Source organism: Oryza brachyantha, chromosome 2 (genome assembly GCF_000231095.2).
Source record: "Oryza brachyantha chromosome 2, ObraRS2, whole genome shotgun sequence".
NCBI classification, from domain to species: Eukaryota; Viridiplantae; Streptophyta; class Magnoliopsida; order Poales; family Poaceae; genus Oryza; species Oryza brachyantha.
The window spans coordinates 416,610-444,085 of record NC_023164.2 but is presented as its reverse complement, the minus strand read 5'-3'; the positions used below and the strand labels follow the sequence as shown (position 1 = coordinate 444,085).

The 27,476-nt window shown below is 43.5% G+C and overlaps 2 protein-coding genes and 1 long non-coding RNA gene across 3 annotated transcripts; all 3 read left to right on the top strand.

The window, feature by feature from the left end:
- The first annotated feature begins 1,689 nt into the window (after positions 1-1,689).
- On the top strand, positions 1,690-13,156 carry LOC102702914 (ATP-dependent helicase BRM). Its single transcript, XM_006648161.3, has 14 exons — positions 1,690-2,100; positions 2,611-3,885; positions 4,020-5,336; positions 6,090-6,202; positions 6,420-6,507; positions 6,623-6,709; positions 6,856-6,948; positions 7,065-7,148; positions 7,414-7,617; positions 7,863-8,108; positions 8,205-9,746; positions 9,882-10,391; positions 11,417-11,665; positions 11,959-13,156. Exons 1-14 carry the CDS (start codon positions 1,981-1,983, stop codon positions 12,634-12,636), a joined length of 6,606 nt encoding a protein of 2,201 aa, XP_006648224.1. The 5' UTR covers positions 1,690-1,980; the 3' UTR covers positions 12,637-13,156.
- Positions 13,157-15,539: 2,383 nt separating this feature from the next.
- On the top strand, positions 15,540-17,059 carry LOC107303639. The gene is made up of 3 exons (XR_001549590.1): positions 15,540-15,811; positions 15,905-16,013; positions 16,810-17,059. It is a non-coding gene; the product is annotated as an uncharacterized LOC107303639 (long non-coding RNA).
- A 7,563-nt stretch (positions 17,060-24,622) lies between these two features.
- On the top strand, positions 24,623-26,575 carry LOC102702633 (high-affinity nitrate transporter 2.1). Its single transcript, XM_015832937.2, has one exon. It carries the CDS (start codon positions 24,623-24,625, stop codon positions 26,213-26,215), a length of 1,593 nt encoding a protein of 530 aa, XP_015688423.2. The 3' UTR covers positions 26,216-26,575.
- Positions 26,576-27,476: the final 901 nt, after the last annotated feature.

Sequence of the window (27,476 nt, the reverse complement as noted above, 5' to 3'; positions counted from 1 at the left end):
CCTACAGAAAGAGATACATAATTTTTTTTTTTGGTATGCGTTTTTACGCTTCTTAATTAGTTGCCTGCTTCACGTGTGAGTCAACAACAACAAGAGGTTGAGAGTAGGAGATCCACCATGCATGCCGTATTGCCAGTGCCTTGACAGTGCACCATACTACTACTTGTCTACAACTTGGCCAATCCACAAGAAGTTGTCCTGATCTGAATTCATTTTCTGCCAATTGGTTGGTTGGTTGCTAATCAAAGACGGTTAATTACTCACTAAAAACGTTGTGGAGCTAACCAAAAAGGGGCTTCCATGAATTTTATTTCCACTCCAGTGGTGTGTTAGCGGGGGTCTGAGTGAGCTTGCAGCCAAAACCTGAGCATGTCCAGGATGGCTGCCCCGACAGTTTTATGTCGAATGCTCTGTAACACTTTGTATTTTGTAAATTCTCCTTCTCGCAATCTTAAGAATTTTGGACGGCTAATTGGACGGCCCAGCAAAAAGAAAAAATCTATCTATGGATGTTTCTTTCCTTATGTTCTGAAAAAAAAAACAAACACAAATTCAGATACAGAATTACAGATGCAGTAGCACTTTGATCTATTGAGCAATTTGTTCTTCACCGATAATGAGGGCAGGAAAAACAGTCACTACTCAAAAAAAAAACAATGACCTTTTCTGTTTATCTTTGTAGATCAAGGCTCTCATCACTTCGTTTTTTGGAGAAATAAGTGAAAACGTATTTTTACAAACGAAAAATAATTTACAGGTAAAACTTTTATATACGTGTCCATAGCGACTCAAAAGCAAAATGTATAAAATATGATGAAAAAAATCACAAAATCAAGTCTAAAATTAAGTTCTAAAATTTAAATTTTAGCTTATAAACAGCCTGCGAAACGAAAGGGGCCAATTCTGTCAGTATCAGTTTCGAGTCTTCAGTCAGGTTGTTATTTTTCTCTGTAGATCAATTCTACTACTATCATATCAGTACCAGTTGAGTATTCGACCTCCAGAGTTTTGTTGGTGCACTGACTTTCCAGGCAACCTGCCATTAATCACGTCAAGTACTAGTGACAAAATTCCAGTAACTGACACGTCTGATCCGGAGGGTGAATAGACAGCTAGGAGTAGTAGTACAACTGGCAGTTAAAATAACTGCATCATGAATCACCATGCTGCTGCTGCTGAGTAATAAGACACCGTCATTAGACAGTTATAATCAGACAGGAGCGACAGGTACATCTCCAAATGCGACAATTTCAGTTAATCATCCGATCAAGCTTCAACATGCTCCAGATGAATATGAATTTTGGCACCGTTTTTTGCCTTCCAAAAAGATTGCTAACGTTACTTGCAAAAATGTTACCGAAATTTGGCATGTCATTTTGTTTCTACTTAGTTAATACGATTCAAAAGGTTGAAAATGTGCTTCCATTATCTTAAAAAAAATGTTCTGATTCGTTCATTACATATCTCACCGAATCTCCGATCAAAAGCTAACCATGGAAACCTGTTAAATTCCAGCTTGAAAATGGAGATTTGGGAATCATGATTTATGGCCTTGGTCTAATTTTAACCAAACAGGGATAATACCACATTCCTTTCCTGTGATCCTGTCCATGCAAATATCTTAAACTCCAGGGGCCTAAGAGAAAAATACCCCAAACCCGTCATTTTAGCATAAAACCCAATTCTTCTTTGGAATTTACCATTCCTCCCCACTCCCACTTCTCTCCTCTTCTCCTCTCTTCTCTTCCGAAAAAAAAAAGCAAAACCCGACGGAAAAATCGGAGGAAAATCCGCGCCCAGGCGAGGAGGAAGGAGGTGGTGGTTAGGGTTTGACACTCCCCCCCCGGCCCCCCTGCCTGAACCCCAGCCCCGCGTTCTCCTCCGGCGCCCGCGATCCGGCCGCGCGGGGTGCCCGATCGGACCTAGATCTCGCCGCGGGGGGCGCATGAGGGGGGCCCGAATCGGCCAGATCTAGGGGCCATGCAGCCTGGCGGCGAGGCTCCTCCCCCGTCCGGGGGCTCGCCGGCGACGTCGCCGCGGCCGCCCGTGTCGCAGGGGCAGGGGCAGCAGCAGCAGCAGCAGCTAGGGTTTAGGAATCAGGTGAGGGCCACCATGGCGCTGGCGTTGGGATTCGAAAATTATTTTTGGGGGGGTTGGTTATGGGGTTTTTTCTGCGGGCGAGGCGGACGTGATTGGTGGTGGGGGGGAGCCGTGGTGTGTGGCCGTTGGGATTTGGGAAAAATTGCTGGCGCGCGGGCGAAAAGGCGCCGCCTTTACGCGGCGCTTCCCTAAACAGTAAACCGGGCTTCTTCTTCCTCTCCCCACCCCACTCAGTGGAGTGCGAGTGCGAAGTGGTGCCTTGCCTTGTCCCGCTCTTGGGGTGGGGTTTCATGTGATTTTTGCCTGCCCTGCTCTCATGCGTGCACAGATGGTTCAAGTTTTCGTGTGATTTTTGGGTTTGGAACCGAGTGTCCGATTCGGAGTTCAGTCTCATGGTTTGAAGGTTTTGGGGGACATTTTGGTTTTGCTGTGTTAGTGGAATGCTCCAAATTGCGTTGTTAGATTTTCTTTTGGTAGTTGGTCTAAACGGGTTGCCTTCCGCTGTTGCAGGCAATGATGCATCACCATGAGCAGCAGCAGCAGCAGCAGCAAGGGTACCCGGCCGGTGTGGCGCCACACGGTATGATGGGAGGTGGTGGCAGCGGCAGCTTCCCTCCGTCGTCAGGTCCAATGCCCCCATTCCAGGGCCAGAGGAACCTGCCCCAACCTGGCGGACCGCAGGGCCTTGTCGGAGGCCAGCAGCAAAGCCCGAGTGCTGCAATGCAACAAGCATACCTGCAGTACATGATGCAGCAGCAGCAGAAGTCACACGGGATGCTTCTCCAGCAGCAGCAGCAGACCAAGATGAATATGGCGGGGCCATCTGCAAGAGACCAGGATGTGGCTGCCAACACTGCAAAAATGCAGGAGCTTATGTCCCTTCAGGCCCACGCCCAAGCCCAGATGTTCAAGAGACAGCAGTCTGAGCATCTTCAACAGGCAGAGAAGCAGACGGAACAGGGGCAGCCGAGCAACAGTGAGCAAAGGAGTGGTGATATGAGGCCTCCTATGCCACCACAAGGAGTACCTGGGCAGCAGTTGTCTTCAGCAGGTATGGTGAGGCCGATGCAGCCAATGCAAGGGCAAGCTGGCATGGGCAATGCTGGAGCTAACCCAATGGCAATGGCCCAACTTCAAGCCATCCAGGCCTGGGCCAAGGAGCACAACCTCGACCTGTCCAATCCTGCAAATGTGAGTCTCATTTCTCAACTCCTACCGATGTTGCAGTCAAACAGAATGGCGGCCATGCAGAAGCAGAATGAGGCAGGCATGGCTTCACAGCAGCAATCTGTTCCCTCGCAGATGAACAGTGACGCACCAGGGCATAGTAATTTTCCTAGTCAGGGTGGCGCAGCGAAGCCCCGACAGTCTCTCCCACCTAGCACCTCTGTTTCTGGTGGGGCAGAACCCAAGATGATGAATCTGAGCAACATGCAGATGCAACAACAGTTAGCTGCTCAGAACAGAGATAGCTCAAATGACAGGGCTGTGAGGCCAGCTGTGTCAATGGGTAATGGTGGACAGATGATGCATATGCCCCAAAGTTCTGGACATGCAAACAAGATTCCTGAGCAGCCCAATCCAAATAATGCAAATTCTGAAGCAATGCAGATGCAATATGCAAGACAATTGCAGCAGGCTAATCGAGCTACTGCCCCTTCAGCAAATTCTGGTGAAGCAGGAGGATCGCAGACCCCGAATCAAGCTGCCCGACCACCTATGGGTTTCACCAAACATCAGCTTCATGTACTTAAAGCCCAGATATTAGCTTTTCGCCGTCTGAAGGTACAAGAAAGTTGAAATTTGGTCTTGTATTTGCTTTTTCTATGAGTTCCAGTGCAAAATAAAATTTAAGTTGTCATTCAAGCTCACTAATCTCAATATTGTAAATCTCTCTATTTTTCATTGGTTGATCTCAGCGTGGTGATAAGAAGCTGCCACCAGAAGTTCTTGACTTAATCATGTCTGAACCACCACCAACTGATTCACAAGCGCAGCAGGTTTCTGGACCTCCAGTAACAAACCGCGAGAGATCTGCCACAAGCAGTGCTGGTGAACATGGAAGACCCGTGGAGAGTGGTGGTATAGCTCCTGAAAGATCTACCCTGTTGAAGGCACCCTGTTTACCAAAGGTGGAGGTTTCTGCACCTGAGGACAAAACAATTTCTGCTAGTGGTCCCATGCAAGCAATTAAAGCTTCACCCAAGGATCCTGTTAGAATTGGACCTGTTTCAGCGCCTGAACAAACTAATACCGCCCTGATTAAATCTGAGCAGGATCCAGAAAGGGGTATCCAGAGAACACCTGGGAGAAGTGACTACAATGGTGAAAGGGGGAAATCTGTGCCAGCAGAAAGCGGATCAGCAGATGCTGAGCAGGCAAAAAGAGCTGGCTCGTCAAGTAGTGCACCTACTCCGAGAGATGTTTCGAGAAAATACCATGGCCCACTATTTGATTTTCCATCCTTTACCAGGAAACACGATTCCATGGTATCTGCAAATTATAACAGTAATCTAGCACTTGGTTATGATGTAAAAGATTTGTTAGCTCAGGAAGGCATGATAGTTCTTGGTAAGAAACGAGAGGATAACTTAAAAAAGATTAGTGGCTTGCTTGCAATTAATCTAGAGAGGAAAAGGATCCAACCGGATCTTGTTTTAAGGCTGCAGATTGAAGAAAAGAAGCTGAAACTCCTTGAATTTCAGGCTCGCTTGAGGGATGAAGTTGAACAGGAACAGCAAGAAATAATGGCAATGCCTGATAGGATATATAGGAAGTTTGTTAGACAATGTGAACGCCAGCGTGTTGAGCTTATAAGGCAAGTTCAGCAGATGCAGAAAGCCTCAAGAGAAAAGCAGCTCAAATCCATTTTCCAGTGGCGCAAGAAGCTTTTGGAGGCACATTGGGCCATTCGTGATGCACGGATTACTCGTAACAGAGGGGTAGCCAAGTACCATGAAAGGATGCTGAGGGAATTCTCAAAGAGAAAGGATGATGATCGAAACAAAAGAATGGAGGCACTAAAAAACAATGACGTAGAAAGATATCGTCAAATATTGTTGGAGCAACAAACCAGTGTTCCTGGTGATGCAGCTCAAAGATACAATGTTCTATCTTCTTTCTTGACTCAGACTGAGGAGTACCTTTATAAACTTGGTGGGAAAATAACCGCTGCCAAGAATCATCAACAAGTTGAAGAGGCAGCAAATGCTGCAGCGGCTGCTGCCCGAGCACAGGTATGAATATGACAATTCTTTGCTCTGGAAAATGATAATAGCCCTTTCCCAATCTTTCTTTGCTTATTATTTCTGGGCTGCGAAATGGACGGTACATGTTACTTCCAACTTTTTAATTCATCCTGTGTCCTATGAAATCTTCTTTTTTTTGGGGGTAGGGGGCACAAATTAGGGGTTGAAAATGAGGAACATGGCATCACATTGACATAGATGTATTGGGACATACTCACTACCCCCTAACTGCAGGAGCATGTGGCTTCTAATCATATTTAGTCCAGGCCCTTTTACTGCAGTCTGCAGGTGTCTATTGGACAGAGGCCACTAGAATACTCGCCAAGTACCCAGAAGATTGGTAGCAAAAGTATCCTGAATGTAGATTATTAGAAATAGAAACTTTAACAATCTCAGGTTCAAATAATGCCTTGCTAATCAATGAGCTGTGTAATGATAAATAACAGAACAAGGCAGTAAATGCAGTGCAAATAAACCTCCAAAGATAATCATATCAGCATGCAGCGTGAGAGACATCATAGCTTCTAGACTGAATGAGAAGTGTATTGGCCAGTGTACTATTTGTTATTAATAATAGTATTAATGTTTACTAGGGTTCCAAAATTTTATGGAGATTCTTCAACTGTACCCATCATCACGGCACTTAAACCACTGGTGCATAGTAACTTTTTGCTGCACTGATTCCCTCATCTCCAATATCACAGTCCTACAGATAATTTGAGCATACCACTTGTTTAATAGGGTCTTTCTGAAGAAGAAGTGAAGGCTGCTGCACAATGTGCTGGTCAGGAGGTTATGATAAGGAACACATTCTCTGAAATGAATGCACCCAGGGAAAATACATCTGTTAATAAGTAAGTAATTATCTTGTTTTGGATGCTTTTTATTGGCAATTTATGTTTCTGATTCACTAGAAGTTAAATTTATATGTGCTTGAGTGCTTCTGACCCGTCAGTAAATTTCATGTGCACTTTACTCTCTAATTTGTAGCTGCTAACTATAGATCAATATGGTCATTCAGTACACACTACTTTTCATCCTAGATAAGCTTTCACTTGTTATGCTATTTAGGTACTACACATTGGCTCATGCTGTGAATGAGAGAGTTACAAGACAGCCCTCACTGCTGCGAGCAGGAACTTTAAGGGACTACCAGCTGGTAGGGCATTTATTTTCAACTCTTACACACACAAAACACACACGCACACCCCCCTTCTTCAGTACATTCCTAAACAGTCAAAATGAAACTACAATTTGATTTGTTGGCTTTCCAGGTGGGACTTCAATGGATGCTTTCCTTGTACAATAATAAGTTGAATGGTATTTTGGCTGATGAGATGGGTCTTGGCAAGACTGTACAGGTGCCTTTCTTATTCTGTTCCACTTCCACCTGATAGGCTTTTGTTATTTTATGATATTTTATTTTGTGTTTGCCTGATTTGCTTCCTTGTTTCCTTTTGCCATGCTGCTAGTAACATTCTTTCATGGCCACCATTTGAACAAACAGGTTATGTCTCTGATTGCATACTTAATGGAGTTTAAAGGGAATTATGGACCTCATCTCATAATAGTACCAAATGCAGTCTTGGTCAACTGGAAGGTTCTATCTTCCTGTCCTTTTTTTTACTTTGAGGAAATAATGTTTGTATCTATTGTATGATGCAGATATTTGTTTGGAAACATAATTTTTTACTTCAATTTCTGTTATTGGTTTAGAGTGAATTGCTGAATTGGTTGCCATCTGCATCTTGCATCTTTTATGTTGGTGCGAAGGATCAACGGCAAAAATTATTCTCTCAGGCAAGTCTCTTAGATTTGATAGTTATTTTATGCTACGTCTGGACTTAAAAAGACCACTTAGCAGTTAAAAAGATCTACTATACCTTCCCCCTCCTAGATGACTTTTTATATTAACAATATTGCATATTTGCATATCACAAATGTTTCTTATATACTTGGTGGTCCTAGTTATATTATTTGATCCTTATTCAGGAAGGATAACACACTTTCTGACATTGGTCTTAGTATATGATTTGGAAGACCTGCTTGTGATTTCATTTTGCAGGAGGTTCTGGCTGTGAAATTTAATATTCTTGTAACAACATATGAGTTTGTTATGTATGATCGTTCCAAGCTTTCAAGAATTGATTGGAAGTACATTATTATTGATGAGGCCCAACGGATGAAGGACAGAGAGTCAGTCTTGGCACGAGATCTTGATCGTTATCGTTGCCAACGCCGTCTCCTCCTCACTGGCACCCCTCTACAGGTAAGCATTAAAAATAAATGCATAGCATTTGTTCTACTAATGCTGGTATATCATTATAATTACGTTATGATATTCTTTTGGGGTGGGTGGGTGGGTGTGTGGGTTGGGGGGGGGCTCTTTTTTTTACTGTGTCATGGAAGTTCCTTTTTTTCTGGTCTGCCAATATTGCTAGGCCTACATCAGCAATGCTCTATTTCTATAGCGATTTTGGGCTACTATTTAATGCCTTTTCCCAATTCTTTCAGAATGATCTCAAGGAGCTTTGGTCCCTCCTAAATTTATTGCTACCAGAAGTATTTGACAATCGCAAGGCATTTCAAGATTGGTTCTCAAAACCTTTTCAGAGGGATGGTCCTACACATAGCGAAGAAGAAGATGATTGGCTAGAAACTGAGAAAAAAGTAATTATTATTCATAGGCTGCATCAAATTTTGGAGCCCTTTATGCTACGTAGGCGTGTTGAGGATGTTGAAGGCTCACTTCCACGAAAGGTTCGATTGTTCAGCCCTGGTCACTTGATGACGCTATTTGTTTGTTACTTAGCTCTTTTTATTTTCTACATTATTAACTTGTCATATTGTTTGCAGGAGTCAATTGTTTTGAGATGCAGAATGTCTGGCATTCAAGGTGCTATTTATGACTGGATCAAATCCACTGGCACCATTAGGGTTGATCCTGAAGATGAGAAAGCACGTATCCAGAGAAATCCAATGTACCAGGCCAAGACATATAAGAATCTCAATAACAAGTGCATGGAGCTGAGGAAAGTTTGCAACCATCCATTGCTGTCATATCCTTTTATGAATTACTATGGGAAAGATTTTATAATCAGATCTTGTGGGAAGTTGTGGAATCTTGATAGGATTTTAATTAAGCTTCATAGGTCAGGCCATCGTGTACTGCTTTTCAGCACTATGACAAAACTTCTTGACATCCTGGAGGACTATTTGCAATGGAGGCAACTTGTATACAGACGAATTGATGGAACAACTAGCTTGGAAGATCGTGAATCAGCAATTGTTGACTTTAACAGGCCTGATTCTGACTGTTTTATATTTTTGCTTAGTATCCGGGCTGCTGGGAGGGGTCTGAATCTTCAGAGTGCAGACACTGTTGTAATTTATGACCCTGATCCGAATCCGCAAAACGAAGAGCAAGCTGTTGCTAGGGCCCATCGTATAGGGCAGACTAGGGATGTGAAAGTTATTTACATGGAGGCTGTTGTTGATAACATCTCAAGTTATCAAAAAGAGGATGAGTTGAGGAATGGGGGAAGTGGAGATTTGGAGGATGATCTTGCTGGAAAAGACAGATACGTAGGTTCAATTGAAAGTCTCATCCGCAATAATATCCAACAGTATAAAATTGACATGGCAGATGAAGTCATTAATGCTGGTCGATTTGATCAAAGAACAACCCATGAGGAAAGGAGGATGACTTTGGAAACACTCCTGCATGATGAAGAGAGATATCAAGAAACTGTTCATGATGTTCCTTCATTACAGCAAGTTAACCGCATGATTGCTCGGACTGAAGAAGAAGTTGAGCTATTTGATCAGATGGATGAAGAATTTGATTGGACAGGAGATATGATGAAACACAATCAAGCTCCAAAGTGGCTCCGTGTTAACTCCACAGAGCTTGATGCTGTTGTAGCGAGCTTATCCAAAAAACCCTTAAGAAATATGGCATCTGGTGGCATTGCTCTTGACACTAATGAAAAACTTGAGAAACGAAGGGGGCGGCCTAAGGGGTCTGGTAAGTACTCCATCTACAGGGAGATTGATGATGAAGATGAGGAGGCATCTGATGAAGATTCTGAAGAGAGGAATACCTCATCTCTGCCTGAAGAAGGGGAAATGGGAGAATTTGAAGATGAAGAGGACAATGATGATTCAGTGCCTGATAACAAGGATCAATCAGAGGAAGAAGAGCCTATCAATGATGATGGGTATGATTATACACATGGGATGGGACGCAGAAAATCCCATAGGTCTGAAGAAGCTGGTTCAACAGGATCTTCATCTGGGGGCCGTAGATTACCACCACCTGCACCTTCGTCCTCTTCCAAAAAGCTGCGTTCTTTGTCTGCTTTAGATTCCCGCCCGGGTGCTTTATCGAAGAGAAGTGTATGTCTGAAACACACTGCATATTTGCCTCGTCTTTTCCTTTACTTTTGTACTTATTTGCCTCTCTTTTCCTCTTTTAATTTGAATTTCTACTTGTTGAAACTGACTTCACTTTTTTTAATCAATGGATTACAGGCGGATGACCTAGAGGAAGGAGAGATTGCATTATCTGGGGATTCACATCTGGATCTCCAGCAATCAGGCAGCTGGAATCATGAACGAGATGATGGTGAGGATGAACAGGTAGTACAGCCAAAAATAAAGCGCAAGCGGAGTATTCGCATTCGTCCAAGACCTAATGCAGAAAAACTGGATGATAGATCTGGTGATGGGGCCATCCCTCAGCGTGGTGCTCATCTTGCATTTCAAGGAGATGGTGATTATGATTCACAATTTAAGTCTGAGCAAGTTTTTGCTGATCCTGCTTCCAGGCAGCAAGACACGGTTCACCGAACAGTAAAACAAAAGCGTAACATGCCATCTAGAAAGGCTTCCCCTGCCACCAAGGCAGGGAAAATGACTCAGCTGTCTGGATCTGGTGAGGGATCTGCTGAACATTCTAAGGAAAATTGGAGTAACAAGGTGATAGAATCTGCTGGTCCAGATTTGAGTGGCACAAAGATGTCTGACAGTATGCAAAGAAAGGTAGCATACAAAACTTAGTTCTTTGTATGTTTGGGCTGGCTTACTCGGTTAAAGCTACTTATTGCCTCGTCTTTTTAAAATTAAAAAGGATATAGGATATTGAATTTGGTGGGGAATACTTTTTAGAATTTAGTATATTTTGTCGTGAAAGCGAAGCCAGAATTCATCCAAATGTAGGAACAGATTGTTTTAATATGCAATTTCTAGACAAACTCTAGCTGAAAATATTTTTACTGTTGTTTTTTTGCCAAGTGTGGGCCTGAACCCTAACTGCCCCGCGAATGGCTTGGTCCCTTCTCCTTAAAAATTGCCAAGCATGGAAAAAGTAACCCATATGAGCAATGTATCAAGAACGTGAGGTTCTTTTACCTTGGAAGCGTAGATTACTGTGTGATATAATCCTATACAAGTAAGCCTAAATTTTGTAAAATATTCATTCGGACTGTTAACGCAACTTGATAACATAGGTGTGAAAGCTAATGTTGGCCGCGTGCTGGGATATTTGAGGTCTACCAAATATTTGCATTGCTAGGTAAAGGTAGACTGCCATTTGCTTCCATTAGCAATAGAGCCAACATCCAAGCATGCCCTTATTTTCATGTGGCACTTCCGCATTGTTCTAGAACTGTAAGAATGTAGATTACGTGTGGTCAAAGTGGGCTAGGGTATTTAGTGAGTCGTCTTGTTTCCTTTTAGTAAAACTGTGATACCTGTAAAATACAAGAGAACCACTTAAGTGGGAAAAATAAAAAATCTGCTCAGCGATCTTGTGTGTGATGTTTATGAGTATGGTGTTTCTTTTTTTCCTTTTTTTGTTAATTACTTTTTGGGATACCTGGCTTCAGATGGTAACACTAATTACTAGTGTAGTTTTTGAATATCATTTATTACTACAACTTAGCTTAATGTTGTGGCTATCTTTCTTTTTGTAGATCCCTTTTACTGTTTGGTTTGGCAGGTGTTGTTTGCCTTTTTTAGCAGTTCTTCATAGCTAAGCCTAAGCGTTTCTCATTCAATACCTGCAGTGCAAGAATGTGATAAACAAACTTTGGAGGAGGATTGACAAAGAGGGTCACCAAATCATACCAAATATATCTTCTTGGTGGCGAAGGAATGAGAATTCCTCATTCAAAGGTCTGGCTGGCAGCACCCTTGATCTACAGAAAATTGAACAACGAGTTGATGGATTTGAGTATGGTGGTGTGAACGAGTTCATAGCTGACATGCAGCAAATGTTGAAAAGTGTGGTTCAACATTTCAGCTATAGGCATGAGGTAATTTCATAGAACTAAAAGAGCTTCCTGTTTGTCTTTAGATTGTACAAACTGAAGATCAGGGGGTTGCTCCAATGCTGACACCATAGTTTCCATGGTCACCGTCAAGTTTAATGACATTCCCTCTCTCTAGTTGGTATTAATTAGTTGATTACTATTGGAATTCGGAAGAACGGCAGAACTTTTTGTATTACAGAAGAAAACTATGTTGGGTTGCTGATAAAATAATGTAGAGAAAAAACCATGGCATGTCTGTTAGTATTTCTCTAACTTCTATCTCCTATAAATTGCAGGTCCGAGTAGAAGCTGAGACCCTCCACAACTTATTTTTCAATATAATGAAGATTGCCTTTCCAGACTCAGACTTCAGAGAGGCTAAGAGCGCTATGTCATTTTCGAATCCTGGAGGAGGTTCAAGTGGTGCTGCTGCCCAATCAACAAAGCAATCTGCTTCAGGCCAGAAACGCCGTTCAAGCACTAGTGAAGCGGATCAGCATGGTTCAAGCAGTAGCAGACATAATCAGCATGTATCAGTTGGTGAGGTTTCTGGGCGGGTCCACCCTTCAAAATCTGAGAAGGACTCCAGGCATTCTGGACAAGGGAGCAGGGATCAGTTCACAGATAGTGCAGGGCTGTTCAGGCACCCTACGGATATGTTCATAGTTAAGAAGAAGAGAGATCGCAGGCCGAGCCTGGGATCTCCATCCAGTTCAGGCCGAGCTGGGCCTCTCTCCCCGACCAACACCGGGCGGATGGGACCTGTGCCCTCACCCAGAGGGGCCAGGACGCCCTTCCAAAGGGACCCACACCCTTCTCAGCAGTCCATGCATTCAGCTGGATGGGGTGCTCATTCTGTGCAGCAATCTGATCGCGGGGGGAGTTCATCACCCGGCATTGGAGACATCCAGTGGGCTAAACCTGCCAAGAGATCGAGGACTGACAGTGGCAAAAGACGGCCAAGCCATATGTGAAAAAAAAAAACAAGAGTGATTATATGGTTCTTGGCATTGCGGATTTGCGGTATACATTCGTTAGCGTCCTTGGATCTGTAGCCGCTGCTGATTCTGGAGCCCATTGGCCTTGGTTTTGACACCCATTTCTTCATCATCGCCATTCCTCCTGTCGTCACCCTTGAGAGAAGTCATCACGGCCTTCTGGGACTGACTTGTGTTGTCATGAGGGTAGGCGTAATTGGTTGTTCTTGTATGTTGGTATTTTCTGTAAAGGGCAACATTTTAGTCTTGTTCTCTGACGACTGTTAAGTAGTAGCGCTCCATCCAACTGGAGTGGGCATTCTCATGTCATGATGGTGTAGTTTAGAAGCGATGGAATGAAATGAAATGAAATGAGGCAGAGCCTGTTATAATAGATACTACTACTATACACTTATTATCCTTTCTTGACTCCCAATGACTGATCTGCCTTGTGGTGTGACTTGGGATTGTTTGTTTGTAATGATCTAATAACTAACGACCGAGGCGTATTTATGCATATAATGTTTTCAGCTTATTCACCAAAATATTAAAGCAGACTTTACTCCACGCTTTTAAAAATAAGTTCTCAAGGAATACTTTTTTGATACATTGATTACACCACTTTAAATCTACTTTATCAAGTTTATTTATGAAAATATCTAATTTATTTCTATAATCAACTTGCATTGGACAGTCCAGAATCCGCTCAATAACGAAGGAATTAAAATAAAACGAACTTACCATAGGCGAAAACCAAATCATGCTGCAGAACATGGTCTTACCTAATCTAAAATCTAAAATCTTAAAGCCCGCAAGGAATTGAGCCCTCCGCAGCGTTTCTGGCTGGCGTGGACGGTTTGCCGTTGCGACGCGTGGTCCTTGCCTGTCTACGCATCGTTGCTGTTCTGATCTCTTGCCTCTTGCTTTTTGCTTATTAGTCAGTTTTTTCTTCTGCCTTGCATGTGCTTGGTCCATGCATTTCCCCCCTGCCATGTGGGCCATATGGTCACTGTTTTTTAGCTACCAGCCAAAGACCTGGTTTATTTGGTTGGCTGCTCTGCATGTGTCATGTCTGCCTCCTATTTTTTTTTTGGCTTGTGTAGACATGTTCCATGCATTTGGTTCTTTCCTCTCTTTCCCTCTCTGCGTGTGAGCTGTGCGCTATGTCTATGGGTTCACCATTTTTTGCCCTCTCATACTGTTGTCTGTCTGCCTGTCAGAGGTGCTGCTTTTGCTTTTTTTTGCTCCTCCCCGGTCCAGAGCTTGCTAGAAGATGGCCAGAAGGCGTGAGAGGCAAGGAAAGAAAGGCGCAGGAGAAAGAGGGAGAGAGAGAGGGAGAAAGTCATCGCCGCCCGCCGAGGCCGGGCAAAGCCACCGCCCCCGACCCATCGCCGCTGGCGTCGTCTGGCGGCCGCCGCAGCGGACATCGCCCGTCCCCGAGATCTGCCGCGGGGACACGACGACGCCGAGTTCTGCCGCTCCCGACGCGCTGCTACCCCCGAGCTCCGCCGCCGGGATGCGGTCACCACCGCTATGCCGAGGTTACGTGCCGTTGATCTCTACCGCCGTTGGGCGAGATCCGCCGCCCTGGCCCGAGCTCCGCCGTCGTCGCCCGATGTGCGCCGCACGAGCTCTGTCGTCGTCGCCCGAGATCCACCCCGCGGCCTGAGATCCGCCGCCCCGGCCCGAGCTCCACCACCGTTGCCCGATCTGCCGCCGCCGGCTGAGATCCGTCGCCCTGGCCCGATTTTCTCAAGACGGCACCGCTGATAGCAGGACATGTTGTGCAAGAGGTTGGACGAGCCGGATCAGGAACAAATACAAGGTGTTGTTTATCTTCTTCCTGGCACCGTCTTTGAGATGTAGACGTTAAGCCTTATTTTGTTTCTGGGGTATCATGTTCCCTTTATGTTTGCTCTCCGGTTTTATGAACAACATTATAAACTTGTAGATTATTGCTTAAATCCTACTTGCTACATGTGCAGATAGGCTCTATATAATTTGAATTGCTATTAATTGACGCTGAGGTGGATTTCCAAAAGCTAAGCCTTTTGGAAACCTACAAAGTGGATTATCTTGCAGTCATTTTACCTATTGCAAAGGTTTGCCTTAGGGTCAGTAAATTTCTCCTATCCCCAAACTAAACTCAAGTGTACTTTTTCCATAACTTTTTTTCTTATGCATGGTATTTATTGTTGACATGCTAAATTGAGTAATAACCCCCTAGAGATGGTTTTACGTGTTCCTCCACCAAGTGATCTTGAACTACAACCTTCTTTGGATGTGATTCTCCGGATAACTTTTGTTTGCCTCATTCCGCTTTTGATATTTCGCTATAGGTTTACTTTTCTCTTATTTTTCTCTGCATATCTGCAGTCCTTGTGGCACATAAGGAGATCCCATGATACTCTCTAGAAGATTCCACGCGAATGCCCTGATTATGCAGCTGAAAACTTTCAAACTAGGAAAGATTTGCGTCAAATCTTCGATCCTTCGGATCATGAGAAAGACCGCAAACCATGTGACCAGGTGGTTCCAGAAAAATTATAGATTTGACAAGATGTCTGGTTGATAGAAAGGTATGTTTCGCACTTATCTAATTGCAATTTGTGGCCCCCAACAAAATATAACAGCTCACTTTTGTAACCAAATTGTATCCGTCGTTGTGTTGTCTACAGTCCACTCAGTTATATTAGATAAATTGTTAACATAAATGATCTACATAGTTCCTTGGGCCACTCTATTAGCCATTTTGTACAACTCAATCTGCAGTTCTTGGAGTTGGTTAGATTAAAATCCTATTTTGCAAATGCTTCTGTAGCTAATTTGGTCCTTGTGTGGTCTCATTTGTGCTTGGGCTGAAAGCTTATGACAAAACTGGTTTTTGATTGCAGGATGGAAGAAGGCCTGCATCTGGAGTTGTGAAATCAATCCTTCAGATGCTGTACTCTGGAGTTGTGAAATCAATCCTTCACAAACTCCTTTGCATTTTGAGTTGAAGGGTGAAACTTTGGAACAACAAACACTAATGAGGCCCAGATTGTTGGGTTGTATATGCCTAACGCATGAACTCTTTGGGTTACACATTTATGAAAATAGATGCAACTGTGTGAATAAAGTTGAGACCAAATTTGGGCACCATATTGATTTGAGCATTGTTGAAAAAACTAAGGTACTGTAAAGCATATAATTTTCCTTGCCCTTGGCATTTTTTTTGGTATTTGGTTCCATTAGTTAGTGAACTAACATCTTTTCACTTATCCAGTTGGAGTATTTCAGTGAACTCTTGAAAGCTATTGAGTCTGGGACTAGAAGTTGTGGGCAGGAGGTGGCCTGGCACTCTCTTTTATATCCACCACATTTGTTTATGACCGGTAGGCTTGCCTTCTCATCTGACATTTCAATGTAAATTGTGTGTATATGCTTCCTCTATTTACGAGAAAAAAAGGTCAATGGACGAAATCATTTGATCAGTATGCCACATGATCTTTTATTGCTGAAATGTGAAAACCAAATCAATCGTTGAATATAACCAAACCAAATCATCATAATGTACATTTTTGACTATTCTTTGAAAATTGTGATATATATATATATATATATATATATATATATAATCTCTTTTTTTTTCTCCAAGAGAGTTTAAGTGATTACACAACACCCCTCGAAGTGTCTTTCAAGACAGACACTAAAATGAATAGTTCAAAAACCACTTATGTTTTCTGCTTACTACTGTCGTTTCCTCTTTAGAAGTTACCATTTGCCAACCAGGTTGCAAAGGAAAATCCTTTTTGATTGGGACATTTATATGGACATGCTTCAAAAACACTCAAACCCACAGGGCCGTGTTTTAGGTGGTCCCTGAACATATTCAAGTTCATAGTCAACAAAAATATGTAAAGAACGGACTTTTCCTTCATTTAAAATAATTTATAATAGTTCATATTTATGATTATAACCGTTAAAAAGAATAAAAATGGTTCATCTGTAATTAGCGCACTGACGCGTCGTCTTGGTACGGTGCGCCTTGACCTACTATAAGCACCAGAGACACTAGCAAGAGTTCCCAGTCAGGTTACCGGACTAATTTATGCATCAACAAAACAACATAGTATATTACACATCACCTGCTGGTATAGCTCACTAATGCAAATAGTTTTGTTTTTACAGGCACTTTCACTAAAGGGCATGGAACTAGCACCCAAACCAATGCAGGGACGTCTGGTACAGGTATCGCTCCTACTATCTGGTTACAGCAAATAGCGCATACATCTTCAAACGAGCTTAGTTCTGTGACATCTGCCTGTCTACCAAGCAAAGCACGTCAGTGCCCAGATTATCTGATTGGTTGTGCTTTGGAAACATTGTTTCTTTGACAAATGAAATGAAATGTTACCTGAAACCCCACACCTCAGGAGTGCACCCTTCAGAGAAGTTGTATCTATAATCTATTCACCATGAATAAACAGTATTGATGGTTACTCTTTCTGTCAGTATTTTAGCACCAACTTCACCGAAGCCCATATTAAGCCACACCTGATGGGCAAAAAGACAACGATCAGAGTTGACACACCTAGAAGAGACCCCTCAACGATGACGATCAACATATCGACTGATTGGCGCTCCAACTAGATGGACCAAATTCGTCATAATGAAAAAAAAAACAATATTAACACATTGTGTGCTCTCTACTTCAGCACCCAGAATGGAGATCCACATGCAACCATCCATATACTTTAAACGCATCTTACATAAAGAAATCAGTCATGTTTTGCCTATGTAACAGCTACGTTATTAATACAATGTGATGATCTATCTGTGTGTAATTATCACCGTAGACCATGAATGACCGGCTATTGTAAACCAACCCTATCCATATATGACTGGATAGTGTAGCCATCTGTTTGACATCCATTTAGTCCTGCTAAATATGCTCCTCTGATCTCACATAATTCCCGCGCGCATAGCGCGCGCCCCACGCTAGTGTCTTTTATGGGCAGTTGCGAAACTCTCATCCCCTGCCAACAGTCAGGCTCGTCATTCTATCTCTGATGAAAGAAGAAAAATGGGCAGCAACTGAATCGTCCAATCTCTGCAGCTTGTTCATCTCTTCGACCCTGGCAGCCTACGTGATTTGTTCCTCTTTGTTTTTTCCTGAGATTGCATGACCTCTTTGTTTTCTCACCTGCATCAAACACACCACACGAAGGATCACTCCCTAACTACGGCAACAGACATTGCCTGATGTTTAAACAGAAACTTCCATATTGGCAATAACAGAACCATCTTTTTTTTTTACCAAGAAAAAACATAAATCGTTCTTTACTTCTTGTACTGTTTCACTTGAGGTTTGTTCTGGTCAGCATCTAATAATTACATCAAACATTAAAATCGACCTTAGCGACACTTTTAAAAACCGAAAAACACACTCACGAATCAAGTTTTTAACAATGGTAACTTCCAGCTTTAGTAAAGCATAAACTACTAGAGTACTGGATTATCTAAGTTGGGTAACAAATAAAATAATCTTGAATAAACAAAGTAAAAAATCTTAAATAAACAAAATAAAAAAATAAAAAGAAGGAAGGCAACATGGCTACTGTAGCTAGCTACTTGTAGTCTTTTCTACTAGCAGTAGCTTGTCCGTTTGGGAGGCTGTAAGTTAACTTACCTCGGTGCGGAAAACGTAGTAATATATTAGTACATGATTAATTAATTATTAATTAAAAAATATAAAATAGATTTATATGATTTTTTAAAACAACTTTCTTATACAAATTTTTTGCAAAAAATACACCGTTTAGCAGTTCGAGAAACGTGCGCGCGGAAAAATACGGTATAAGTTAACTTAATGGGGAGCCGAACGTGACCCTAGTAGCTTCCAGGAAATGCTTGTTTCTCCCTCCATGTTGGTTGTTGTGACTATAAATAGGCATAGGCTTTACATTTTGCATGCATGAGAGAAAGAAGCAAGCTAAACTCATTTAAACATTCTTACTGCTGTCTACTGGATTCAACTTATAACGAAATCTGTTGAGAAGTCTTCAATACCTAAAAAGGAACATTTCTAGTGTTCAATAATATGATGTGTGCACTGAAGTTTCTCTAAAACAGGAGAAAATGGAATAGTTGTTAGTTCTTAATCATCTTGTTGAATCTATTCATCACATCTAGATTATTCATGATGACAATATTGCCATCAGAACCTTTATTGTTTTTTATATTCTCATCGGAGTCTTTGTTGTTATGAGCTAGCTGTCAACACTCAAGAAGCTACATGAAATTTGTAGCGCAACAAAAGAGTAAAGCTAAGAGCACATTGACTCACTCTTAGTTAATCCTTCACAAGCAGAATAACAACTGTTTGATAGTCAAAACTACACGGTGTCATAAGTTTCTTCTTAAAGTATATAACCTCAGCACCTATTCTTAAGATCTCAGCATCTATAGTAGCCTGCATATTTGGCAATTAGGTTTTAAGTGCAAATCAACAAGTTAAAAATATTATTTGATAAATAATAGAAAACATAGTCTTAGGGAATAGTAGTAAACTAAACCTTTTAAAAAGAAATGATATCTATCTTGCTCTATGAATGCACACTTTAGCCTCACTTGTTGTGTGAGTGAATAAATAGTTTTTCTCAATTTCTATAGTACTTCAAATCCTTTAGCAACGCACAATGTTCTCATAATCTCACTCGAGGTATAATATCGAGATTTGCTTAACCATCTAAAGAACACATCACTATCAACTGGTATATCAGTGTATTTGTCAAAACCATTGAGAGATAGAGCTAGTGCTGGCCAAATGGGCCGTGCCTTATCGGGTTGACTCAGGCACGGTGCTACAATAATCGATATGGGCCGGCATGGGCACGAAAGGAGGTGGGCCGTGTCGGCACGACCCAGTTAGACATGCCGTGCCTGGGCCGAAGGTGTGGCACGATGGGCCAGCACGGCACGACCCATTTCCTGTAGCGGACCGGCACGAGCACGGCACGAAGCACGGTCCGACTACGGCAGGCCGAACATGCGTGTGGCACTACGGCGTGATGGGCGAATGGGCGCATTACGTGATGAGCGGTTTGCGCCGATGCCGCGTTGGGGTAGACGCGTGGGCGTCAGGCGGAGCGGCACAGGCGTAGAGCGGCTCAGCGATGCGTTGGGAAGGGCAAAACACAGACGGCAGACGCATGCGCATGCATGCATGCATGGTGGACGTGCTATTGGTGAGGCGGGCGATGGCTGGAGTCATTGGTTGGCTGGCTGCGTCGAGGCGGGCAGAAGCACCATGCGATAGGCAGCTCGGTAGGCGCCATGCCATTGGAGTAAAAAATCTGAAAAATACCAAAAAAATGTAAAAAAAAACGATAAATTTTACTATAAATAGGTCAACCACCTTTAACTTCCTGCTTCATCCAAATCTCTCATCTCTTGGCTCTTGTTCTCTAGTTTGTGCTAATCTTTTGCAGTATAGTTTTGAGAATTTTTATCCTGAGTTTCGACGAACGGCTGCAAACTAATAAGCGGCTGCGCTTGTTTTCAAATTCCAAACCCCCCAGGGCCCATCATGTGTCGTCCGACCATTAGCTGGCTATCTGCTAATCAGTTAATGCATGCATCAATGCATGGCTTTTTAATTTGCATGCAGGCATGCAGCTTGCTGCTTCTGCTTGGCCGCATGCGTGTGCTGGCCCATGGCTGGGACGCTGGGCTAGTGCGTGCTGACGGGCCGGCCGCTGGCCCACGTGCCACTGACGGGCTCGTGCTGGCACGACACGGCCTAGTTTCTTCTTGGGTCGTGCTTAGGCCGAGGAAGCAACACGTGGGCTAGCACGGCACAGCCCGCTACAGTATTCGTGCCTAACGGGCTGTGCCTAACTGGGCCGTGCTTGGCCCGTTGGCCCGTTTGGCTAACTATAGATAGAGCCATGTAATTGTATCCTCGTCTAGGGTAACTAGATCAATAGTCAGATTATCCTATTCTGAAGAAAAGAGCTTTTCATCTACACAATAACTTGAGTGATGTTGAATCAATTGTAGATTATTGCAAAGGACTTGAAGCTCTACAATGTCTAATAACTTGTCAAGCTGAGCATTTCAAGTATAGATACTTGGCAGTCATTGTCAATGAAGCCCTTCTTCTGATGGTTAATCAGCGTCTTAACAAAGTTACAAGTCAAAGAACCAGAGCACTTAATGCTGACAAGAGCACTCTTTACTTGGTTTAGTAAGTTATTTGGTACAAAAATTTTTTGCCCTTGGTAAGATTTGTCAACTCGCATGAAGTTACACGACTCAAGCAGCTTGGCATCCTCGTTGAAGATTCGCTGGGGGCAAATAGAGCATAGTATACTCAAGGAGAACATGCAGTTGAACGTTTCAATGTGATCCTTGAACTAGACATGAGGTGGATGGTCCTGTACTCTAGGCAGAGCCTATTTGACATCCTTTACAAAGGCTAATGCGCCTTGGAGCGTAATTGATTGGAACTGTTTAGATATCGTCCAACCTCAACTTGAGGAAGTCGCCTTGCTCCTACGGGCTCATAGAAGTACATCGCTGCGCGCTGGCTTGACATCGTTGTGCCTGTCTGAAGCTTGAGCGAGGAGTCCCCAAGGCTGCTCCTTGGCAATGACAACCCGAACTAGAGAAGTTTTGTGAAGATTATAGTAATCGCCAATGGTGTAGCGAAGGATCACTAGGAGTCTCGACGTCGAGCGCTCGCCTGCACTCGTCCGCCACCAGTCTGAATTGCCCCAAGGCGGTGTTGACTCAGTGAGCAATGTCGAGAGACATTGGTGCGAGTGTCTTGGCGCCAGCGCCAACCAAATGCGCGAGCGCTACATCCAGTTGGTCGAGCTTGGCGTGCACGTAGCCGGTGAGGTGGAGGGCGAGGGGGAATGTCGGTATTTCTGGGCGAGCGCCTCGGCGAGACAACTTAGACACATATACAAAACATAAATATATATGTGCTAATAAATTTAGACATATATACAAAATATATACATTGAGACATGGATGAATCTATATAAAGCCAGAAGACGAAGGGAATATACACGAGCAGAAATTACTTGTTAAACACCAATTAACTCAGGAAAACATGGTGATATTTCAACCCAATACATAAAAGGCATATTCAATTATCGGTCTAATTAAACTAATTTGGTTTGTAGATGTTGGTGTATTTTCTACAAATGTAGTTAAATCTGAAATAGTTAAAAACATCTTATAATATCAAATCTGATGTAGTGAAAAACATGTTATATGTTGGGCCTACGACGAACCAATTCGCAATATAGAACATCCTATTAAAGCCCAATTTGCCTACACATTTGGTGCTACGATTATATATGAACTGCCACTTCTTTATCATCATAAAGAGTTGGGAAGCTTTTGGTAGCTACAGTTTCGCACGTAATCTCCACAAGTCAGAACCTATTATAAACAACACCCGCTTTTGAAAATCTACCATTGTTGTAGAATCCACAAAATAAACTACTATCTCTGTTTCATAATATAAGATATTTGATTTTTTGAGTTGTAACGTTTGACCATTCGTCTTATTTAAAAATTTAGTATAAATATAAAAAATAATAAGTCGTGTTTAAAGTTTTTTTTATAATAAAGTAAGTCACAAGCAAAATAAATGATATTTTCATAATTTTTTGAATAAGACAAATGGTTAAACATTGCAGGGCAAAAAAGTCAAAGATCTTATGTTATGAAACGGAGGGAATATTAGAAGCTGAAAAACCCTGCTTTACGCTCCCTAAACAGAGCTGAATCTCTATCAAATCCTTTCAGAAACTAGAATTCTTATCATATTCAGCGGCTGTTGTTCAAACTATTTTTTCCATATAAAAAAAATGAGATGCCAACCTTTTTGAGTCTCGTCCTGCTACCGAGGATGTAACACACACTCTTCTTATGCAATATTCTAGTGTATATAACAACCTTGGAGAATCCATCCCTGTGTCCCTGGAAAAGCCACCAATCAACCTTTCAACGCGCCCAAATGGTGCTCCTGCACTATTTAATCGCTTTAATGACAGCTTTGCAGAGCATTTTGGCTTACTTGAACTCGTTTAACAATATATCTATAGCAAAAAAAAAAAAGTCACCTGTCACTCTTGATATGCCATATGTGCCTCTGGAAGTCAGAGACTGCAAGTTTTCCTCAGAAAATGTATTTGCAAGGTCAACTCATTGATGCACATATATAAGTTCTATATGAGCTCTTCTTGATGCTTGAAATTGCAACAAATTACTTTGATTGATAAGGTTTGGCATGCTTACATGGATCCTTGTGTATGCTGATCCAATTACTGAGCCAAACTATTAGTATCTTCTTTTTGGTTCAGTCCAACTTCATTATGGCCTCTGGAACAGTAGCAACTTGCCAACTTGTTAATTTGCATATCAACCATCCATGATTGAAGGAAAGCATCAATGCCCAGTAACCAAGCAATTTATACTTATGGATATTTTTGTGACCATCAGTTCACACTTATGGATATTTTTGTGACCATCATACGTTAATTGTATTAACACTTTGAAGAACCCTGCAGGTGCTCAAGTTCAACTGAAGGGCCAAATTTAGCAATGTCTGAATCCTTCAAATGAATTCATTAGCTAACTAACTTCAACTGAAGTTACATAAACAAAAGCAAGTACCATAATAAAATAATGGTATATATTTGACTGAAACATCGAAAACGAAACAGAGCAAATGTACAAAATTGGAAAAAAAAAAAGGGTGAAATAACTTATGGAACATACCAAAGGTTGGGGGTGTTGACACTCAAAAAATAAACTATAATCTGAAGACCTCCAAGTTGTCAAGACAAATAACCGAGCACGCGAGCACGGTTGTTATGATGTGTATGGGAATTAAGATGCTGAAAACAAAAGCAAATGGACAATATTCTCGCCTATGTATGACATTCTGATAAGTGGTAAACATGATAAAATTACAGGAAAGTTGTCTGAAATCACTATTAAGGTTAAAGTGGGCAGAATTGCAGGGAGCTAGATGTATGGCTGTAAAAAAGACCTGATGAACACAAAAGGGTCATATGTCCCTTGCTGTCAGTGTGATGGTTGGCACAGATGCAAATCCCTGTCCAAAGTCAGCTTGATAACGCATGCAATGGCCATTGGATCGCTGCAAAAGATGAAGGTTAGAACCGAAGCCGTGAGCAAGATAGTAGCTAGAAGGAGACAGGCTTTGTTGTTCTCAGTCTGACATGATGTTGCTTGCTTCAGGCCGACATGGCTCTCAGTGTTCATCTCCGAGTGAACTGAAAATAACCAATGCGCAATCTCATGGAAAATATTTTGGGTGAAGAACTGAAACTGCAAACATGGTGAGAAATGCAGAAGGTTATAATGCCGCAAAGGAGGAAAAAAAATGAGCCACAATTCTTGGAATCCCATCTTACTCTGAACAAGAACAGTTTGTGTGGAGAGAACAGAGGAGAAATTAATTAATCGGCAGGGCATAAAATAGCAACAGATCGATTCTACGCATGCATCTGATGGGATATTCTGATCCTTGGAGGAACCCATGGGATAAAGGGCACTCAGTTCCGGAGATGCGGCGCCGAGGTTCTCCTTAATTTTATCAATTTAAGCTTAATAGAAAACACTTCTTAGTTTCAGATGTCAGAATGGGGACTGTCAACGGTAGCTGTCCCCTGCCTTCTTTTTTAAAATTCAGACCAATAATGCAACGTTATTTATTCAGAATTCAGAAAAGAACAGAGTTCAGATGACTTGAGAGAGCTGACTGAGAGCGTGTTCAGGCCGTTCGATCCCGGTGAGGCCGTTGCACCCGCACGAATCACGAAGCAGATTTTCCTCTGATGATGAGAGGCAGAGAGCTCTATAAATAGCTAGCATGATCCCAAACAGAAGCAGAAGCAGCCGAGCACTTGCATTCCATTTCCACTCAATCCAAGAGGTCATCGGCGGCGGCGGCATGGACTCGTCGACGGTTGGTGCGCCGGGGAGCTCGCTGCACGGCGTGACGGGGCGCGAGCCGGCGTTCGCGTTCTCGACGGAGGCGGGCGGCGGGGGCGGGGAGGAGAGCAAGTTCTCGCTGCCGGTGGACTCGGAGCACAAGGCGAAGACGATCCGGCTGCTGTCGTTCGCGAGGCCGCACATGCGGACGTTCCACCTCTCATGGATCTCCTTCTTCTCCTGCTTCGTCTCCACCTTCGCCGCCGCGCCGCTCGTCCCCATCATCCGCGACAACCTCAGCCTCACCAAGGCCGACATCGGCAACGCCGGCGTCGCCTCCGTCTCCGGCTCCATCTTCTCCAGGCTCGCCATGGGCGCCGTCTGCGACATGCTCGGCCCGCGCTACGGCTGCGCCTTCCTCATCATGCTCGCCGCGCCCACCGTCTTCTGCATGTCGCTCATCGAGTCCGCCGCCGGATACATCGTCGTCCGCTTCCTCATCGGCTTCTCGCTGGCGACCTTCGTGTCGTGCCAGTACTGGATGAGCACCATGTTCAACAGCAAGATCATCGGCCTCGTCAACGGCCTCGCCGCCGGCTGGGGCAACATGGGCGGCGGCGCCACGCAGCTCATCATGCCGCTCGTCTACGACGTCATCCGCAAATGCGGCGCCACGCCGTTCACGGCGTGGAGGCTCGCCTACTTCGTGCCGGGGACGCTGCACGTCGTGATGGGGATCCTGGTGCTGACGCTGGGGCAGGACCTCCCCGACGGCAACCTGCGCAGCCTGCAGAAGAAGGGCGACGTCAACAAGGACAGCTTCTCCAAGGTGCTACGGTACGCCGTCACCAACTACCGCACCTGGATCTTCGTCCTCCTCTACGGCTATTCCATGGGCGTCGAGCTCACCACCGACAACGTCATCGCCGAGTACTTCTACGACCGCTTCGACCTCGACCTCCGCGTCGCCGGCATCATCGCCGCCTCCTTCGGCATGGCCAACATCGTCGCGCGTCCCACCGGCGGCCTCCTCTCCGACCTCGGCGCGCGCTACTTCGGCATGCGCGCCCGTCTCTGGAACATCTGGCTCCTCCAGACCGCCGGCGGCGCCTTCTGCCTCCTGCTCGGCCGCGCCTCCACCCTCCCGACCTCCGTCGTCTGCATGGTCCTCTTCTCCTTCTGCGCCCAGGCCGCCTGCGGCGCCATCTTCGGCGTCATCCCGTTCATCTCCCGCCGCTCGCTCGGCATCATCTCCGGCATGACCGGCGCCGGCGGCAACTTCGGCGCAGGGCTCACGCAGCTGCTCTTCTTCACCTCGTCGAGGTACTCCACGGGCACCGGCCTGGAGTACATGGGCATCATGATCATGGCGTGCACGCTGCCCGTGGTTCTCGTCCACTTCCCGCAGTGGGGCTCCATGCTCCTCCCGCCCAACGCCGGCGCCGAGGAGGAGCACTACTACGGCTCCGAGTGGAGCGACGAGGAGAAGAGCAAGGGCCTCCATGGCGCCAGCCTCAAGTTCGCCGAGAACGCCCGCTCCGAGCGCGGCCGACGCAACGCCATCGACGCCGCCGCCGCAGCGTCGCCCACCAACACGCCGGAGCACGCCTAGGAAGCAAATTATTCTCCGACCGAGACCAAGAACTTGCCGGAGTTGGCCTGGACGCGGCGGAGCACGTCTTTGCTGGAATTAACGGTGATGGAAGAGTTAAATCTTTCCTAAATTAGGAATTTCCTTTGGAATTTCTCCTATACAAAACGGATCCATAATAAGGAGAGGCATATACACATGTCACATGTGTACTAGTACAAATAATTTACATTTTCTTGAATTTACAGTGTATTCCATATTGATATGTGACACCCCCTCCTGCTGAAAAATACACAAGGTAATCCTGTACTCCTGTCCTGTGATTGAAGAGATTTGCCCCGGTTCAATAAAAAATAACTCGAGATACTAGTATCTCATGCTACCAAATCGTTTCTGATCATTAGATCCAACAATGTTCATCATGTTTAGCTAGATCCAATGGTGAAAAACAATTTAAAATGATTTAGTATCATAAGGTACCGGTATTTCGAGGTATTTTTTTATTGAACCGGAATAAATCTCGTAGTTGAAATATGTAGTTTTTTTTTCAATTTTGGATTTAGTTCCATCCTGATTGTAGTTGATGATAGGAAGGGGAAACAAATTTAAACTGCCGAGAAGATACCATTTGCTTCTTGCATATTACATATGGGTTTTTTTACCATCCTTAAAAAGTATCTTAGGTACCAAAACACTGAAATTTTGGTACTACACCGAAAAATATGGTACCTCGAGGTATTTTTTCAAAAATGTTAAAAAAGCGCATTATCTAAATAGATGCTTTTAAAATAACCCGATAGATTGATAAGTATAAGATATCACTCCTCAAACATATGGAAGTTCAAAAATGACTTTTGCAATTGGTAATAAGAAAAGGGAAATGACTATGAATATACACATACTACTTTTATTTGTTATTTTTGTTTTCAACTTGTAGGGATTGAATTTAAACTCGTAGTTTTGTGAAGTGATATATCATATATCAATTTATCTTATTGTCAAGTGATACCTTATATACGTGTATTTACCTTGACATGAAGACTAAGTACCAAATTTTGCACGTAAATAACTCTCATGTATATGGATAAAGTTTCGAGCATATAACGAATGAGTTCTAGATAATAAATTAAATACATAGTCCTACTCAAGACATACTAAGATTGTTCGTATGGTCTTCATACTTATCTCTCCAATTATACATGGATAAGGGGCAAACGTGAGTATAAATACAAGAACCTCAGGAAGGGAAGGAGAAGCGAAGAAAAAGCCTTGAAAGACCCAT